The sequence below is a fragment of the Dromiciops gliroides genome, chromosome 1 (assembly GCF_019393635.1).
Source record: "Dromiciops gliroides isolate mDroGli1 chromosome 1, mDroGli1.pri, whole genome shotgun sequence".
NCBI classification, from domain to species: Eukaryota; Metazoa; Chordata; class Mammalia; order Microbiotheria; family Microbiotheriidae; genus Dromiciops; species Dromiciops gliroides.
This window is the reverse complement of record NC_057861.1, coordinates 638,191,886-638,212,386: the sequence shown is the minus strand read 5'-3', so window position 1 is coordinate 638,212,386 and position 20,501 is coordinate 638,191,886. Positions and strand designations below refer to the sequence as shown.

At 36.0% G+C, this 20,501-nt stretch overlaps 1 protein-coding gene across 1 annotated transcript in view; it reads left to right on the top strand.

The window, feature by feature from the left end:
• PUM3 (pumilio RNA binding family member 3) overlaps window positions 1-18,734 on the top strand; it is a 37,399-nt gene extending 18,665 nt beyond the window's left edge. Inside the window, 8 exon segments of the mRNA XM_043979490.1 lie at window positions 2,862-2,960; window positions 5,123-5,176; window positions 8,125-8,205; window positions 11,608-11,750; window positions 13,275-13,497; window positions 14,797-14,884; window positions 16,123-16,213; window positions 18,443-18,734. Coding sequence (XP_043835425.1) covers window positions 2,862-2,960; window positions 5,123-5,176; window positions 8,125-8,205; window positions 11,608-11,750; window positions 13,275-13,497; window positions 14,797-14,884; window positions 16,123-16,213; window positions 18,443-18,572 — 909 coding nt within the window. The 3' untranslated portion in view covers window positions 18,573-18,734.
• The last annotated feature ends 1,767 nt before the right edge of the window (window positions 18,735-20,501 follow it).

Below are 20,501 nucleotides of genomic sequence, written 5' to 3'. Positions count from 1 at the left end.
GGAGAATCCCAGAGTCTTGGGCTTTGGGGATAGGGAAATAGGCAGCCAGACACAAAGATGAGACCAAGTGGCTCAGAGGAGGAGAAGGAAGTGGGAGATAGATTTTAGGAAATGGAGATTTCAAAGAAGCAAGATTACTGACTTGTCCTTTGTTAGTTTCTCTCTATTGCTTTAGGCTGGAGAGAAGCGGGACTGAGGAATGTCAGATTCAAACAGGAGACATTATGAATGACAACCTGAAATCCTAAGTAGAGGTAGCTGGAGAAATCCAGGAGACCTAGAATATCATGGAGAGTATAGAAATGTGAATAAATGTCTGTGGATCAATATGGCTACATGAAAATTTAGTATCTAATCCTCTGAGCTTTACTTTTCCTCAATATGCAATAATCTATTTGATCATTGGTTCCTTATTTGGATGATAATTAGTAATGTGACTGATTTTTCACCAACTCCTATCACACCTTATATACCTATAACTGAATCTTTTCCCCCTTCAAATTAGTCAATTCTTGGAGCCTATATAGTTCTCCCAACAATTCCTCCATTGCTCTAAGCAAGTTTGAGCCTCTTTTAATTGCTCTGGCTGTCATGAAAGTACATTAGTAAATTTAATAAACTTTCAGGTAATGGTTCCTAATACAAAACTGTTTCCTTTGTAGTAAACCTAAATTCTCATGTTAGCTCATTATTAAGTAGTTTTCTTAATATTTGATTTTTATTTTTAGTTCTCAGTTATAATTTTTTCTTATTATATCTTGTGAAAGCTAAATTATAGAATCATCCTTCTTCTTCTTCTTCCTTCTTTCTTCTTTCTTCTTCTTCTTCGTGTCTTGCCCAGACACAGCTAGTAAGTACAAGTGTCTGAGGCTGGATTTGAACTCAGGTCCTCCTGAATCCAGGGCTGGTGCTTTATCCACTGCACCCCCTAGCTGCCCCTTAAGTTATGGAATCTTAACCAGTAGAAGAGAATCTTAGATTATATAATTCAACTACCTTGTTTCTTTGATAAGGAAATTGTTACCCTCAAAAATTACTTTGCTAATGTATGGTCAAACTAAGGTAAAAGCAGCATGTTCTAGAAAACGATTGTCTTCTTTTTCTGGATGAAAGACTTTTTTTTTAAATAGTAAAAGGCCATATATTTTAATTACATATTTAAATAGCTTAGGAATGCAAATAAACATTTAAAGAATCATGCTTATACTTGGATGCCTAATCATTTTTTTTAAAGAATGTTTCTATTTTATTTTCTCAATTATATGTAAAAAAACAATTAACATTTGTTTTTTATAATTTTCGAATTACAAATTCCTTCTCTCCTCCCAGAATGGAAAGCACTTTGACATGCATTATACATGTGCAGTCATGCAAAATATTTCCATATTAGCTATGTTGCAAAAGAAAACACAGACCCCCGCCACCCAAAACACACACACACACACACACACACACACGAAAGACAGAGTAAAAAAATCCTCTTTTATCTGCATTCAGACTTCATCAGTTCTTTCTCTAGAGGTAGATAGCATTTTTCTTCATATTCATTTGGAATTGTATCTTTGTATTGCTGACAAAAGCTTGTCATTCATAGTTGATCATTGTACAATACTGCTTTTACTGTGTACAGTGATCTCCTTGAATGTCTTGACAGGTTTTTCTGAAACTATCCTGCTCATCATTTCTTATAGCATAATAGAATTCCATCACAGTCATCTACCACAACCTGTTTTTAGCCATTCCCAATTCATCTGTATCCCTTCAGTTTCTAATTTTTTGCCACCACAAAAAGAGCTTCTATAAATATTTTTGTACAGAGATCCTTTTTCCTTTTTCTTTGCTCTCTTTGGGATACAGACCTAGTAGTATTGCTATGTCAAAGGGCATGCACAGTTTTATAGTTTTATATGTAAAGGGCATAGTTCCAAGTTCCAAGTTGTTCTCCAAAATGGCTAGATCAGTTCACAACTCCACCAAAAGTGCAGTAGTGTCCCAATTTTTCCAGATCCCCTCCAGCATTTGTCATTTTCTTTTTCTCTCACATGAGGCAATCTGATAGGTGTGAGGAGGTATCTCAGAGTTGTTTTTTTAAGATTTCAGTTTGTCATATGATAAAATGCTCTGAATCACTAAGAACTAGAGAAATGTGAAGAAAGCAACTCCAAGATTCCACCTCATAGCCATCAGATTAGTGAAGCTGGACCCCCTTCCCCCCCACCACCAAAAAAGGGAAAATAACAAATATTAAAAGGGCTTTGAGAAATAGACACCATAGTGCATTATTGACGGAGCTGTGATTGGTACATTTTCATTCTGTGAGCATTTGGGGGGGCGGGTGGGGGAGCTATACCCAGAAAGTTAATAAATTGCAAATATTCTTTGACCCAGTGATACCACTGTGAAGCCTATATCCCAAAGAGATCAAAGAAAAAGGAAAAGAACCCATATGGAAAAAAATGATTATATCAGGTCTTATTATAGAAGAAAAGAACTAGAAATTAAGGGGTTGCCTATCAATTTAGGAATGGCTAAACAAATTATGATATATGATGGTAATGGAATACTTGGGCCATAAGAAATGATGAAAGGATGGGAAGATTTCAGGGAAAGAGTTCAGTTTTGTACATGGTAAGGTTGAATTGTCTCTGGTACATTCATTTTGAAATGTCCAATAGTCAGTTGGTGATTCAGGACTGAAGTTGAAGGAGTCCAGGGATATCAATCTGAAAGTGATCCATTCCATTTCCACCCAAAAGAATAAAACCATAATTAATATTCAGATCAAACAATAATTAATCTATTGAGAAAATGAGGAAAGGCTTTTTGCAGAAGTAAAATCATTTTCTCTTTTTGTTCCCTAGGAAATGATTGAAGCAATCAGAGAAGCTGTAATATACCTTGCACATACACATGATGGCGCTAGAGTAGCCATGTACTGTCTGTGGCATGGCACACCAAAGGTATGTGTACAGACTCAGCAACCCAAGAGGAGAGTTGTCACCAAGTTTCTTTTTCTATTATTTAGGTTTAAAGTCTCTTTTGAGCTTTGTCCTAATGCATATCGATGGCATTTCTCTTTCCAAAATTCTCTCTTCTGTATTCATATTGATTAGCAGTTTTGTAGGTATAGAAGCTCTCCACAATTTGATATGCTAGAAGCCTATTTTAATTTAAATGTTTTATGGAGAGTATTATTCAATAAAACCACTTCTGTGTGCCATGCTGCTCCATTCTGGTCAGTTTCACTGGGGTTGGGAAGACATGATGAAAAGCAAAATACTTGGTGATTAGCTTTTTTGTTGTTGTTGTTGTGGCAATTGGGGTTAAGTGACTTGCCCAGGGTCACACAGCTAGTAAGTGTGTAAAGTGTCTGAGGCTGGATTTGAACTCCGGTCCTCCTGAATGCAGGACTGGTGCTCTATCCACTGTGCCACCTAGCTGCCCCAGTGATTAGCTTTTTAGTAATTATTTGAGGTAAGTAATTAGACAGTTGTAATACCTATATTCATTATGTTAGAAATTAATAAATGTGAATAAACACTGTTTTGATTCAAGGAGCACCACGTTTAAGAGAAAATTGCATTTTATTCATTCTGATATTAGTTGTACAAATTTGTTCCTTCAAATAGATATATTGAGTGTCTGATGTGTAAAACATTATGGGGGGTATAAATAAGATATAGTCATTGATATTACAGTGTAGTAGTAGAGAAATGTATTCAAAGTGACTGATTTAAGATGGCAATTAAATTATCAGAATTGTGATAGTCATAAAATATCTAAAGTAGTTTATGTGCTATAGGTTTATAATAACTGTCTTCCAATTCATGAATTTAAAAGTAGGATCTAAATACTGAAGCAAATGCACTGAGTCACCTAGTATCATATTTGGTGATCAAATCTGTTAGAAACAATATTTTTATTCAAGATATTACCCAAAAAAACCTAGAGGACAGTTGTCCAATGAAGATGTCTCTCCACCAGCTAAGTGTTCCAGTTTAATAAAAGTGGTTTTGTTTATATATACTTTTATGAAAATATTTCAAGAAAATTATAGAAAATAACTTCTTACGCCTAGCATTAAAGTTGTAAGTCAAGAACAGCATATTTATCCAACAGAAAAAGGGAGGGAAAAGTCAAAGGGACGATTTGTGCTGTTAGATCGTAACAATTAGTTTTGTATAGCTTCAGGATAAGATAAAGATATTGCAAATACAAAGTAGCTTTATGAAAACAGTTTAGCCTATTCATATTTTTAAAAATATCATCTGTTTGATGTCTTATAGTGTATGTTCGCAGTTATATTATGCTAAATTGTTTTCATCAGTGATTGATAGCTTTTAAAATGTAGAGGCCTTAACTAAACCTTATCTAAGTTTTATTTAATTCTAATTATAACTTTTGGACTTAATATTTTACTTAAGCATTGGATTTTGCCTGTATTATCCCAGATAATTATGCAGCCTTTTGGGTTTGTTGTTGGACATGTGACTCTAACCATTAGACTTAATCTATTTGTGTAAAGCTCTTTATGTAGCAGTAGTGGTCCAATTCCTAGTCTCATAGTCTGTGAGCTAAAAATAACCTGAAGGAAAGGGTTGGGGTGCATAGAATAATAGTTGGAATAATGGTGGTCAGGGTAGATGACTAAAAAGAGAACCACGAATTTGGCCAATAGGCTGTGGAAAGAAGCCTTGTATTCATCTCCTTTTGTCTAAATTTAGGCCATTGCACTTAATTCAGAGGTATTTCTGTCTCTTAGACTCTTTGAACCATATATTGGCTAGCTCCAAAAATATTTATTATAGTGGCTTGAATGTATTGAAACTCCTGTGTGCTTTTTTTTTTTCCATTTCCAAATTTCAGAAAAAGCTAAAACACAAATGTTTTGTCTGAAGGGTGACTGCACCCTTCCTCCTTCCTCATCTTGTGAATTTTAGCTTTATTATTCTGGTTCCAAATATATCTGACTCTTAAGATTCAAATGTGGAGGTATCATTTACATTTGTTAAGAGTGTTTATATGAATATAATGTGAGAAATAAGTAAATGAGAATATAATAATGTACATTGGGGAAAATAACATTTTTATTAGATTCACTGAAGGATTTTTCTTTTTACAGGACAGAAAAGTTATTATTAAAACAATGAAGACTTACGTTGAAAAAGTAGCCAATGTAAGTAAAATAAAATTTATACATTTCTGATTACAGCAAATTTGAGATTGTTTACCTTTACAACATTTGCTTAAAATAAATCCTACTTAAGATTTTGAAACTACATTTCTCTACAGAAATCTGCTTGTCCTGAACTCATAAATTTATTCAGTGTAACTAGTTTGTGTATGCATACACATGACTTGGGGTACATGGTTAGTTTTCAGAAATACTTATTTTTTGCTCTGATTCTGATTTTAACCACTTTAGGGGGAAATATGCAATCAACTAACAGGGAGGAGAAATAAGCATTTGTTAGATGTCTACTTATAGTAGACATTATACTAAATGCTTTACAAATAACTGATGATTTCAATTAGAAATGTGATAAATTTACTGGGATAGATGAAAGAAATTATGTCCATTTGCAAAATGTTTTGGAGAACAGAGAAGGTGTGGTAGATTAACCTTGTCACTTTTCACATATATTGGCTAAGTGACCTTTAATAAAGTCACTCTCAGAGCCCCAGGCAACTTTAAATTCAGTGCCAATCTGCATGGATAGAAGGTGTTTCTTCATCAGTAGTTATACCAATAAAATTGTAAGAGGAGGATGGTAAAGAATTATGAGTAGCATTTTCCCACAAAACAGTAAAGAATGGAGAAAGCCTGCCATAAAACCCAATTAAGGCAGATTATCCCAAAAGCATTTGTGTAGGTACTAGAGGTAACAACAAACAAAAGAATAGTGGAAATTCGGACGTCATTTCAATAACAAAGTATATCATCTAGCACAGTAATTGGCCAAATGGAGAAATGCAAAACTTCACTGAAGAAAAGAACTCCTAAAAATTAGAATTGGGCAAGCAGAAGCTAATGACTGAGACATCAAGAAACAATAAAATCAAATCAAAATTAAAAAAAAAAATAGAAGAAAATGTGAAATAATCTCATTGAAAAAAAAACAGCTGACCTGGACAACAGATCCAAGAAATATAATTTAAGAATTATTGGATTACCCAAAAGCCTCTTTTACCATTTGGCCTATTTTGTTTTTTAAGGTGTTATTTTCTTGAGTATTTTTTTTGGTGACTCCTTTAATAAATTCTGTTGACTATTTAGAGTTTTGAGTTCCAAATTTAATCCCTCCCTCCCCAAGGCAGTAAGCAATCAGATATGAGTTATGCATGTGCAATTATATAAAACATTACTATATTAATCATTTTGTACAAGAAAACTTGAATAAAAGGAAAAAATGAAAGTGAAAAATAGCATGTTTCAGTCTATGTTCAGTCAATATCAGTTCTTTCTTTGGAGGTGGATGGTATGTTTCATCATTAGTCCATCAGGATTGTGTTGACCCTTTTTTCATAATTTTCTTGCATCACTCTCATTTCTCTTCCCAATTTTTCCTCTACTTCTCTTGATTTTTTTTTTTTTTTGCGGGGCAATGGGTGTTAAGTGGCTTGCCCAGGGTCACACAGCTAGTAAGTGTCAAGTGTCAGAGGCCGGATTTGAACTCAGGTACTCCTGAATCCAGGGCTGGTGCTTTATCCACTGCGCCACCCAGCCGCCCCTTCTTGCTTGATTTTTAAAATCCTTTTTGAGCTCTTCCATGACCTGGGACCAATTCATGTTTTCCTTTGAGCCTTTTGATATAACAGTTTTGACATTGTTGTCTTCTTCCAAGTTTGTGTTTTGTTCTTCCTTTCACCATAGTACTTTTCTATAGTCAGGATCTTTTCTGACGTTTGCTCTTTTTTCCCAGCCTATTTCTTGACTTTTAACTCTGTTAAAGTGGAGCTCTACTTCTGCAGTGGAGGAGGCACTGTCCCAAGTTTTAGGGGTTTTGTGCAGCTGTTTTCAGAGATAAATCTGGGGTCCTGTAAGTTTTTATTTCTTCCAACGTGGTATAATGTAGGGAAAGTGTGTTTACTACTCTGCTGTTCTGATCTTTGAGTGATCACAGGCACTCTTTTCTGTCCTGGAACTGTGACCAGGGTCCCATCTCCTCCGGAGCTGCAGGCTCTGGTGTGGTAATGCTCCTTGCCTTGGCACTGAGACCCAGATCCAAGTATGGGTAATGCAACAGAGTCCTGCCCCCAGTGCCAGCAGAGGGACCCCTATAATTTCCTTCTAATCAGTTGTCTGACCTCTTTACCATCTGTGGGCTGGGAGGTCTGGAAACTGCCACTAATTCAGTCACCCCACCCCCCCAGAGCCCCCAAGGCCTAGTGTTTGTTTTTCTGGCACACAGCCTTTGTTGGACTCTGCTCCACTCTCACCCTGGTGCAATAGACCTTTCCTGCTGACCTAAGTTGTCTTGGACTGGAAAATGGTTTCACTTGGTCCTTTTGTGGGTTCTCACTCTAGAATTTGTTTTGAGGCATTATTCAAAGGAGCTTTGGGGAGACCTCAGGTGAGTCCCTACCTTATTTCTGCCATCTTATCTGCCTGCTTTCCAGGAGATAAGTTTTCATTCTCATTTTTTTACATGTCATACCTCATACATAATTCGGGAAGCTTATTTTGTTCATTAATTAGCAGATGGCAATATCACTGTTGGAGTAGTCCTTTGAATAATTTACTAAATAGAGAATGTTTAACAGAATGGTACAATGAAAAATGCACAGAATTGGGAGTCAGAAGACCTTAGCTTAAATCCATGCTCTGCCACTTGCTGCTCGTGTGACCTTCAGCAAGTCCCTTCCTTTCTGGACCTCAGTTCCTCATCTGCAAGATGAGGGACTGGATGGATTAGATGACTTCTAGGGTCCCTCCCTCTATAAATCCATGGTTCTGGTAACATTGCCTGCAGAAAGTAAATATTCAGGCCTGGTTGTTTATTTGATCTATCTTAATTGCTTGGTGCATGTTAGATGGATAACATAGATAGTCACCACTAATGACTTTTTACAAAATGTACTAAGCAGGAAAATGAATTTTTAACCTTTATTTCATTTTTACAGGGTGAATATTCTCATTTAGTTTTGCTGGCAGCATTTGATTGTGTTGATGATACTAAGCTTATGAAACAAATAGTCATGTCGGTGAGTAATAGCTCCTTAAATTTTTTTAAGTTTATATTCTAAATTAACATTTTTAAAATGAGCATTTCCATATACTAACTAGAACATGAGATTTACATATAAAATCACAATTCTCTTTCATATAGTTTATCTTTCTTGTATAATTCAGTATGTTACTTTCAAAGTTGTGTGGCATATAAGTGCTTCCTCCTGAATTTGCTGTCCTCTCCTATGTGTTTTTGAAAAAAAATTTAATGACCCCTTTCCCCCTATTTTTGGCATCACTTTTGCTCACCTTTCCTTCCTCCCCACTTAAAGCAAAACTTTTGTTAACATTTGAATATTATTTGGCTACAGGTTCATAAATAGCCTTAAATCCTGGATATAACAAATGCCAAATAAAAGCATATTCATATGCAGAGTAGAACAGAGAAAGATATATAAAACTAGATCTACCATATACAACTTTTTTTCTTTTCAAATATGTAATAAATTTAACATAACTTCGGAGCTGTGATGCATATCTATTTCTGGCCTTTTTGTGCATTAAAAATATTCAGTGGCCCTTGCTCTCCTTTGTTTTCTTTGGGGAAGGAGCTCCCCTATCCCTAGGTACCCTCTCACCTCTCCCCCAGTTGAAAAAAGAAAGACCATTTTTGTAATAACTACAGCAATAGTAACTTGCATTTTTATAGAGCTTTAAGGTTTATAAAACACTTTACAAATATCTTATTTTATCTTCACTATAACCCTTGTTAATAGGTGCTATCTATATCCCCATATTACAGATAAAGAAACTGAAGCAGCTACAGGTCAGGTGACTTGTCCAGGGTACACTACTAGCAAGTGTCTAAGGCCACATTTGAATTCAGGTCTTTACAATTCAATGTCTAGTGCCCTATCCACTATACCATTTAACATGTATAATCAAGCAAAACAAATTCCTGCATTAGTAAGGATCAAAATTATATATCTTATTCCACATCTTTGAGTCCATCACCTCTCTATTAGGAGATGGTGAGTATGCCTGTTTTATCATCAGTCCTCAGGAATCTTAGTTATTGCATTGGTTGTTGCATTGATTAAAGTTCTTAAATCTTTCAAATTAGTTTTCTTTACAATGTTATTGTATACATTGTTCTTCTAATTTTGTATCAATTCATACAGGTTTTCCAAGTTTCTACGACATGATCTCTGTGTCATTTCTTAAGGCACAATAATATTCTATTATATTTATATACCATAATTTGTTCAGTCATTCCCAAATTGAAGAGTACCTCCTTAGTTTCAAAAATGCTGCTATACAAATTTTTTTCCATGTGGGTTCTTTACTGTATATTACTAATTATTATCATAAGAACTTTCTCAAAAAAATCAGGAACTAAAATACAGAAAGGCTATTTAGGAAGAATACCATGTACCTTAGAATATGTAGAATTTGACCATTATTCAAATGCAAAAATCAACACTAGCATCCTTTTTCACATGAATTGGTTAAAAATCAAATGGGAAAAATTTTAAGAACTTTCTAAGTGCCAAATACTGTGCTTGGCTCTCCAAGTAACCCTTATATGTGTACTGAACCACAGACCCTGTCATCATCTAAAATACTCACTGATCCTTGGTGTTTATACAGTGTTATTTTAGATACTTTGGGGATCAGGGTGGCAGAAGTATCCCTTTCCCTAAATGACACGAAATGCTATATCAAAGAGGAATAGATTTGGAGTCATGAGAGTTCTGACTTTGGATTCCCCCTCTGATACTTTCTAGATATGTGTCCATCATCATTATCATCACTAACATTTCTAGTGATCCTTATATGCCAGGTACCATGCTAAGTACTTGGTAATTATAATCCAATTTGATCCTCACAACAGCCCTGGAAGATAGGTGCTATTATTATCTCCATCTTACAGACATGAAACTGAGGCAAATAGAGGTTTAAGTGACTTGCCCATGGTCTCATAGGCTAGTTAGTGTCTGAGGCCAGATTTAAAATTGTCTTTCTGACTCCAGGCCTGAGATTCTATCCATTGCACTACCCATCTGCCCTTAGCCTGAGTCTATCAAATAGAAATACAATCTTAATTGTAAAATGTGATATTAATACCTTTATCACATATCTTACTTAATTGAAGATCAAAAAAAAATAATTTATTATCAAATGCTTTGTAAACCTTAAAGCTCAGTGTAAATGTCAAAGCTATCATCCTTATCAAACAACTTTACACAAATTAAAAGTATCATGACAGTTTAAGTAGCTCAAATGATATAAGACTTAAAATGGAACAGTGTTTAAGTAAAGCATGTGGGAGATTCTCCTGATCATTCCAGCACCCAGCTGCTTTCCTGGACTTTATCATCTCCAGAAATCCTCATTCTGTAAGAGGAAATCAAGTTAGGAACTCTCCCCGCCTGAGATTATTTCCCACCCTGGCTATTGAGAAATGCCTTTATTTTCAACTTGTTACTTTTCTTGTAACTGTACTTAAGATAGGAGCTTGACGGGGTATCTTGGTGAATTAACTTAACTTGATTTGTTTTTGCATTTTGGTATTTAAATATGGTGGGAAAAATAAGAGTACAGTTAATTCATCTTAGTTTTATGATAAAAGTTAGTAAATTATATTTTTCTAAAAAGAAAACTTTTCTCAGTGAAGAATAAAATGCTTTAGAAAATACTGAATTTTGGAGAATTTTTCTTTCTAACCTTGAAGACGTATAATTTCCTTTAGAGTGGGATGCAGAGGAATATTTCCTTTATTTTTGATGATTACTGTTAACGAACTAAACGGTTTTTCAATCTTGGATAAGGGGGTCAAAATGTCATTTCTTGTCATTGGTAGTTAATTAAGTTTTCAGTGGAGTGTGACTAAATTCTTTCCCCTTTTTAAGTTTTTTCCCCTACTCTAAACAGGCTTAGTTTTCATGACAAACATCCTGACTTTACAAACTTTTATCCACCCTTTATTTTGGTAAAAATTTTTTTTATAATAGCCCATTGCATGTATCTCAGTAGTGAAGTTCTAGGAAAAGTTACTCTCCACTGACTACTGCTACATTTAAATGCCCCTACAAATTAATGACATCTCATCAGTAGTCCCAGCACTTAGTATCCTTGGTAATTGTGACTTAAAACAGTGGTCATGGTCAATTAAGATTACTCCTTTAATTTAGAAAAATCCTTTGTGTTGTTCAGTAAACTGTAAATGAATTGATCCGTAAATGTCCTTTACATAAGAGACACCTAGGGAATCCTGGCTTTGTTTCTGATATTTATTTAGGATTAAGAGACATATCTATTTAATGAGGATATATTTTTTTACATTTCCTTCATGTTAAAATCATAAGCCCAACTATATGTTCAGAAGACAAACAAACTGATTGTAATTTGATTTGATCGTTCATGTATTCTTACAGGAAATCATCAATTCTCTGCCAAATATAGTGAACAATAAATATGGAAGGAAAGTTCTGTTGTATTTACTAAGCCCTAGAGATCCTGCACACCTAGTACCTGAAATCATTGAAGTTCTACAGAAGGGTGATGGAAATGCACATAGGTAATTTGGATGACATTTTCAATATTTATAGAAGTATATACTTAAATATCCCTATTGTCCAGATTGGACAAAATTTGTTGAAGCTTTCAATTTGGAAGAAGTTTTGATGAGAACTGTGCTTTTACCATAAACTTAGAAAATTTCTTTTTCTAAACCAAACTGATTCTGGAAAACCTGGCATATATATATTACAAATATTTCCCTTAACATAGGATTTTATGCTGCTATCCCTGAGTTCCAAATTCAGAATTTTATACCTTATTACCTTTGGAAATCTTTTTTTTTTTTTTTTAGTGAGGCAATTGGGGTTAAGTGACTTGCCCAGGGTCACACAGCTAGTAAGTGTTAAGTATCTGAGGCCGGATTTGAACTCAGGTCCTCCTGACTCCAGGGCCGGTGCTCTATCCACTTCGCCATCTAGCTGCCCCAAATGACTAACCTGACTTTTTTTGTTTGTTTTTTTGTTTTTTGCGGGGCAATGGGGGTTAAGTGACTTGCCCAGGGTCACACAGCTGGTAAGTGTCAAGTGTCTGAGGCCGGATTTGAACTCAGGTACTCCTGAATCCTGGTCAGGTGCTTTATCCACTGCACCACCTAGCTGCCCCCTGGAAATCTTTTATCTCCATATCCCCACCAAACTCATAGGTTATAATAACAAAGAACTAATTATGCAGAGGTACCTTAAGTAGAGAATTAGAAGGATCCTAGTGGCCATCTGGTCCAAACCCCTCAGTTGACATTTCTGGAAACAGAGATTTGAAAAGGTTAAGTGATGTATTCAAACAAGAAATGCACAGGGCAACTTTGTTAAATCAAGTTATTGATTATTATTATAGAGATAAGAGATATATGAGGTAAGAATGAATGGAAACATTTGTCTTTGCCCTACCTGGCCATTTCATCTGTCTTTCGTATCTTTTCATGTTACCTTGAGTGATTCTGTTCCCAGATGCCCACTTCCCCAAGGGTCAGTGTGTACTGGATCTGCAGTCAGGAGGCTCTGTTTCAGATTCTGCCTTTGTTACAATGTGACATTGTCTAAGTCATTTAACTTCTCTGAGCTTCTGGTTTCTCATCTATAAAATGAGGAGGTTAGACAAGATAGCCTCTAAGACCCCCTCCTAACTCTTAAATCTGCTCCATTTATTATGCACAGAAATCAGGAAAACAGCATAAATTGAGGAAAAATGTATCAGACATTCCAGGTATCTAGAGGGACAAGTAGATAACCTGTTTCCAAGTTAGTTTTTTAAAGCCCAAAAGAGAACATAAAAGGGAGGTACTGATTGTGTAAAATTGGGCTTTGATCAGCAAATAGAAGGGAAGATTCATAACTTTTGTTTTCCTTTCAAACATTACTTCTGGGGCTCTCAAAATGCTTAAATTTACCTAGCCAATTGGATCCCAGCAGGGTTGTAAACCCTGAAACAACAGATCTCGTTGGAGTTCTTTTTGAGTGCATTACATAAAGCTAGGTTCCTATAACAATATGATCATCATCTCTCCTTTGCTCTCTTCTGACAGTAAGAAAGATAGTATAATCCGCCGTAAGGAGCTCTTGGAGTCTATTTCCCCAGCCTTGTTAAGTTATATGCAGGAGCATGTCCAGAAATTGATGACAGACAAATCTACATGTGTATTTGTTGTTAATGTCCTGGGATCTGCTATTGGAGATATTCAGCCTGCTATGAATACCATTGCCAAATTAGCTGCTCCTGAAATGATTCCTGGTGGCAAGGATGGAGAGGTAATACATCAAATTATGAAGAGGTTTACTTGATTTTTATTTTTTATTTTTATTTTTTTTTAAGTGAGGCAATTGGGGTTAAGTGACTTGCCTAGGGTCACACAGCTAGTAAGTGTTAAGTGTCTGAGGTTGGATTTGAACTCAGGTACTCCTGAATCCAGGGCCGGTGCTCTATTCACTGCGCCACCTAGCTGCCCCGGTTTACTTGATTTTTAAAAGCCTAAATCAATTGAGATCAGTATAATAAAACAAACTACTTTAAGGCTGCATTTTCTTTTGTAAACAGAATTTAACAGAAAATAATATATCACAACTTCATTTGTAACATTTCACATATAACCCTTCTCTCAGATACTGTCACCATCCTGGTGCAGGCCCTCATGACCTTGCAACTGGACTGTTGCAGTAGATTGGTCTTCCTGCCACAAGTCTCTCCCCACTCCTGTTCATCCTCCACTCAGCTGTCAAAATGATCTTCCTAAATTGCAGGTCTCGTAAAATCCTCTGGTGTGCAGAGCCCTTCACAGACTACCTCCTTCTTCTCCAACCTTTCCAATCTTCTTATACCCTGCACCCTCTTTGATTCAGTTACACTGGCCTCTTTGCTGTTACTTATACAAAATCCTTCTTAACCCCTCCGTCCCCACCCCCCAAAAAAAAATCCCATCTACCCATTCTGGGTATTTTCTGTGGTTGTCCATAGTCCTGGAGTGTTCTCCCTCCTCATCTCCACCTGCTGGCTTCCCTGGCTTCCTTCAAGTCCCAGCTAAAACATTCTACAGGAAACCTTTCTTGATCCCCCATGATTATAGTACCATCCCTCTTTTGATTATTTCCAGTTTGTCTGGTATTTAACTTGATTGTACATAGTTGTTTGCATGTTGTCTCCCTCATTAGTCTGTCTCTGAGTTCCCTGAAATCAGGGTCTGTCTGTTGCCTTTCTTTGTATCCCTAACGGGGCCTGGCACATAGTAGGTGCTTAACAAATGTTTATTTGACTGACTGTCAGTGTAATTCTAAAATGTTATTGTAAAATGGTTCCTACAAAAACAGAGTACATTAGAACATGTGTTAAGTGTACCTTTAAAGTACTTAACTACCTTCTGATAGTCATGTTTTCTTCAAATATACAGACGGCTTGTCGTATGAAAATCATTATAGGTATAGTTATATTCAAACAAAGATCCATGGATAAGCCCTTAGTCTGGTCTACACTGTTGCAGTTTACTTCGTTTTTATCTTGGAAGTGCTGAGCCATGTGCCAGATCATGGATGAATAACTTTTTGATTTCTTTGTAGCTCCACATGGCAGAACATCCAGCTGGACATCTGGTTCTGAAATGGTTAGTAGAACAAGATGAAAAAATGAAAGAAAGTGGAAGAAAAGGTAAGATATGAATATTGAGCTTTTCTTAAGAGATCGTATAGAAATTCAGCACTTTCCATCTGATATCCCTTACTTTATGTTTTTAGGATAAGCACATTTTAAATTTTAAGCTGAAGTTTACTTCATTTTACCTCTAAAGAGGTACCAAAGCAGTGTATCAAATGAGCTAGAGGCATATTTATGTTGTTTCATGTTGAAATATGTCTTCATTCATCTTATGTTCAATATTCTGCTATATCCTATACAATGCCAATGTAATTTTTCAAGTGCATATCTGACCATGTGATTCCCCTAAGTCATCTGGAGTGGTTTCTAACTACCTCCAGGATAAAATATAAACTTCCTTTAGCTCTTTATAACCTGACCTCAACCTATCTTTTCTATTCTTATTAGACATTATTCTCCCTGTTTCACCCTGAGATCCAGGCAAACTGGCCTTCGTTATTTTCCTCATCTATTTCCTTCCATCTCATGTCTCTGTGCCTTTGCAATGGCCTATCTCCCATCGCTGGGATGTACTTCTTCCTTACCTCGACTTCATAAATACCCTGTTTTCCTTTAAGACACAGCTCAGACACCATCTTTTTAAATGAATTCTTTATTTATTTGTATTTTTCCACTCTTCTGTAAAATGAATGGAATTATTTTCTCCCATTAGAATGTTGTAGGATGTTTGTGAGTAGGAATTGTTCATTCTTTGTATTGGTATCCTTAGAACCTAGTACAATGCCTGCTATACAATAGTCATTTGATAAATATTTGATTGATAGTTCTTTATACTTTGTCATGGACCATTAAATAGTCCATATATGGCCTTGTCTCATATCTGTGAGGGGTCTGTATACTTCATTGTGAGTATTGTTAATTGTTCCTAAATACCACTTGAGAGTTGAAGCATGTAAGCCAAAATTAACAATATTAAATAGTAATTATTTTGAAAGAGAGTACAAGGGGCAGCTAGGTGGCACAATGGAGAAAGCACCGGCCCTGGATTCAGGAGGACCTTAGTTCAAATCTAGCCTCAGACACTTTACACTTAATAGCTGTGTGACCCTGGGCAAGTCACTTAACCCTCATTGCCCCGCAAAAAGGGGGGGAAAAAAAAAAGAAAGAAAGAGTACAGGGACCATTTCATACCGAAAGTAACCAAGAACTTTATTGCTAACACATTGGTGCACATTTTTCCTTAGATTTTTTGGGGGAAAGTTTACTAACTAATTTTAAATCTGTCATTATAGGTTCTTTTGCAAAAACATTGGTAGAGCATGTTGGTGTCAAGAAATTGAAGACTTGGGCAGGAGTTAATCGGGGTGCTCTTATTCTTTCTCGGTAAGTATTATTTCTTGGGATTCATCTTGGTCCCCAAAGCCGAGGTTCTTTTCTTATTGGCAGATTCTTTTTCAGGTTAATAAAAAGAAGAGAGAATACACTTGTGCCTGCAGACAGAGAAACAGACACTTCTTTCTAATAATAGTTTTAAAGTTTCATTTACTAAGTTTAATAATCAAGGAAGGCTCCATTCCCACAAATATAGGTCAAACCTCACTTCCCAGCACACCATGCTTCCCTCAAGATAGTAATGACATCCACAAGTACATTGTATATTAGAAAGAAAACAAGTTCTCTTCTCCCTTCCCTAAGTCAGTGAAGGATTTATTTCTTTTCAAAAAGTAGAAAATCCTTGCTGAAATGAAGACTCTGTGTTTTTAGCTATTAGTGCCTCAAATTTATAATGTATAGGTTGTGTGATTATTTAAACCAAATCAAGTCTTTTATGTTGAACATTTATTTGAAAGAAGTAAAAACCAATAGCTGAAAATTTTGTCTAGTTAAGTTTTTGTTGGACTTTTGTAATAGACTAGGCTTTCTGAGCTGTTCCCACATGCACTTTATTAAGTGATTTCATCTGGATTATTCATCTTTTTCTCTCCATTAGTATGTTTCCTTCAACACAAATATTGTCCTCTTGACCCTGAATATAAGTAATAAGTTCTAATCAAGATTGTCCATCAGTGGGACAGTGGTTATAGCACCAACCCTGAAATTAGGAGGACCCGAATTCAAATCCAGTCTTAAGACACTTACTAGCTTTGTGACCCTGGGCAAGTCACTTAACCCCAATTGCCTCCCCCACCCACCCACCCACCCAAAAAAAAAAAAAGATTGTCCATCCATATTTCTTAATTGAAGTCATTTGGAGAAGAGTCAGATGTGTTTTTAGAGAAATCAGAATGGCAAGAAAGCTTGCCAAGCACCATATTATTTAGATGAAACAGTTAAAATGGAGCCTGGTTTATTTTAATATTCATTTCTTTTTGTTTTTCACTGGTGGAAAATGCCTCCGGAATTGCCTCAAGCAATTCAAATCAGCATCTGCTTTGCTCAAGATTCCACAGCCAGTATGTCAGTTGTAAGACTTGAACCCATATCTTCCTGACCCAAGGACAGTCTCCACTATACCACACTGCCTCTTGTTTTATTTAAAATCCCAAATTTGAAACACATGTTGCAAATAAGCTTGGTTAGAATCTTTATTGGAGTACATAAATTTAAAGCTGGAAGAGAATATTATCTATTCCAACCTCCTAATTTGAGTAAAAAGAAGCTCAGAGAAGTGATGTGGCAGAACTAAATCAGATGTCAGAACCCAAACCTTTCTGTCCATTATACCATTCTGAACATACAGGGATCATTTATATATTTTTATTATTATTCATAATGATATTTTGGGGAAATGAATTACCTTATTATCTTGTCCCTCTTGCCTCTCTTCTTTATCCATTAGCTTTGTCAGAAAAATTAAGCTAATGTAAAAATCTTTGTGTCAGATAAATATTCCCCCCGTCTGGAATATACCTGCTAAGCCAAAACCAAAATCTAAGTGTTTGAAAGCAATGATTAACAATCCTATCATGGGATTTTGAGCTGTGAGCAAATTTAAAGTTCATCTAGTCCAACTTTCTTGAAACTCTAAGAAAGGTGGAAATTTAGACATGGAGAGGCAAAGTGATTTGCCCAAGGTCACAGAGTAATAGTACAAATGAAGTTGTGATATATTATTTTCTGTTAAATTCTGTTTACAAAAGAAAATGTAACCTTAAAGTAGTTTGTTTTATTATACTGATTTCAATTGATTTAGGTTTTTAAAAATCAAGAGAATGCCTTAGCTGGAGGACTTTTCCCAAAAAAACAGAAATATCTATTTGTGGTTTAATGCTTGAAGGATACTAGAATTTATCTTTATTGAGTTCTTAGCAGTAATGAATTGCCAAAATAGCTACAGATCTTAAAAGCCAAATGGTTTCCTTAAGGAGGCTGTATAGTACAGTAGAAAAGGTACTGAACCTGGTGTCTCGGAACCTGTCTTTGCATGGTGTCTCTACCACTTAATACCTTTGTGACCTTGGGCAAGTCAGTTAAACTTTCTGAGTCACAGTTTTCTCATGTGTAAAATTGAGGGGGTTAGATTAAGAAACATAGGTATCTGACCCCAGAATTTTGTCACTTGACCTAAAAGAGGTTATTTGAAATTTCATTGTTTTTTTATTCTTTATTTAGGCTTCTACAAAGCCCTGATCCAGAAGTAGTAAATAAAGTTAAATCTGAACTGAAAAGCCTCATCCCCACATTGGAAAAAGAGGAAAACAGCAAAGGCATGACTGCTTTACTTGAGAAACTAAGAGCTTAGATGGAAAATAACGAAGAATGAGAATGAATCACTTTTCCTGGTGATTCAGGTGAAGGGTACCATCTAGTTTTGTCTTTGGGGGGAGCCTTTTATATAATATATATATAAATTTTTTTTTGTAGAAGTGTCTATTTCTAAAATAAATAGTTTCTTAAATAGAAATTGTCTGAGAGTTTTATCTATCTTCCCTAGATTCTTCAGATATGTATTTGTTTCAGTATTTATTCACTGATATTAGCAAATCCTGAGCATCTACCAACATGTTCATAAGAATTTGTGGGGAGTACAAAGTAGTTAATGCATGACCCTCTAGGACTTCACTGCCTAAAATAACAAAAAGCACAATTTAGTACCTAATCAAAAAAAGAAACATTAATTGCCTGGCACTGCTGGGCACTAGAGATAGAAAGGCAGAACTCAAATCCCTGCCCTCAACATTCATGGTAGGTTGAGCCCCTGGGGGTGGAGCCAAGATGGCTGAGGAAAGGCAGTGATTTCCCTGAGCTCTCCCCAAGACCCCTCCAAATACCTTCAAATAATGCCATAAGACAATTCCTGGAACAGCAGAACCCACAAAAGGACAGGGTGAAATCATTTTCTAGCCAAAGACAGCTTAGAAGGTCGGCAGGAGATATCTGTTTTACTGGGGTGAGAGTGGAATGCAGCCCCGTTGCAGGCTGTGCCAACACAGATCTAGCCCCAGGTAGGCTACCACAGAGAACCAGGCCTCAGGAGCTTCTGAATCAGCTGTGGCAGCGGCTGCTTCTGGAACTCAGCCCACAGATAATGAGGGGGTCGAGCGGTTGGCCAGGGGTAGATTACAGGGGTCTCTTTGCTGGTGCTGAGGTGGAACTCTGTTGTTTTACCAGTGCTCAGAACCGGGTCACAGTTTTGGGTGGCAGCCCAGGCAGGGGAGGGGCACAGGCTTGTGGGAGCTTGCAAGCCCCAATGCAGCAGGATTCTGTTGCAGGTTAGAGGGCAGAAAAGCAGGCCAGGTGAGTGGTGAAAGTGCCTTTCCTTGAATCATACCACTTTGGAGGAAATAGGGACTTAAAATTCCTCGAAGTATCTCAGAGATACTGAAGCTTGGGACAGTGCACCCTCTACCCTGGAAGCAGTGCCCCACTTTAAGAAGGAGTTAAAAGTCAAGAAATAGGCTGGGAAAATGAGCAAACAGAAAAAAATGCTGACCCTAGAAAGTTTCTATGGTGACAAGATAAAAATACACCAGAAGAAGATAACCAAGTCAAATCTCCTATATCCAAAGCTTCCAAGAAAAATATGAATTGGTCTCAGGCTATAGAAGTGTTCAAAAAGGACTTTGAAAATAAAGTAAGAGAGGTAGAGGAAAAAATGGAAAGAGAAATGAGAGTGATGCAAGAAAATCATGAAAAAAAGTCAACAGCTAAATTGGTCAAATGGAAAAGCAGGTACAAAAGCTCTTTGAAGAAAATAATTCCTTAAAAATTAGAATTGAGCAAATGGAAGCTAATGACTTTATGAGAAATCAAGAACACAATAAAGCAAAAACAAGAATGAAAAAATTGAAAAAAAAAAAGTCAATGTGAAATATCTCCTTAGAAAGACATTCATGGGTTGCACATTTCACAGTTTTGGTTATTAACAAGCTGTTGCTAATTAAATGGGAATTTTTGGAGATCTGCAGTATACTATGGAAAATTGCAGACAATGCACATATATGAAGAAAACTTTGAAAAATAGTCAAATGAATATAAATGTTTTATCATTTACTACCATAAGTATATATAAATTTATTATAAACAGTTAAATTTTATTTAAAAGTTTCAGTGCATTAAAGAACTATTAAGCACTCTCTTTGGGAATGCCTCCTCTTTGTCTCTCTACCATCTAGACTCAGTCATCTGATTTTCTACCACAGTGATGGTGGTATCATGTGCTTTTAATAAA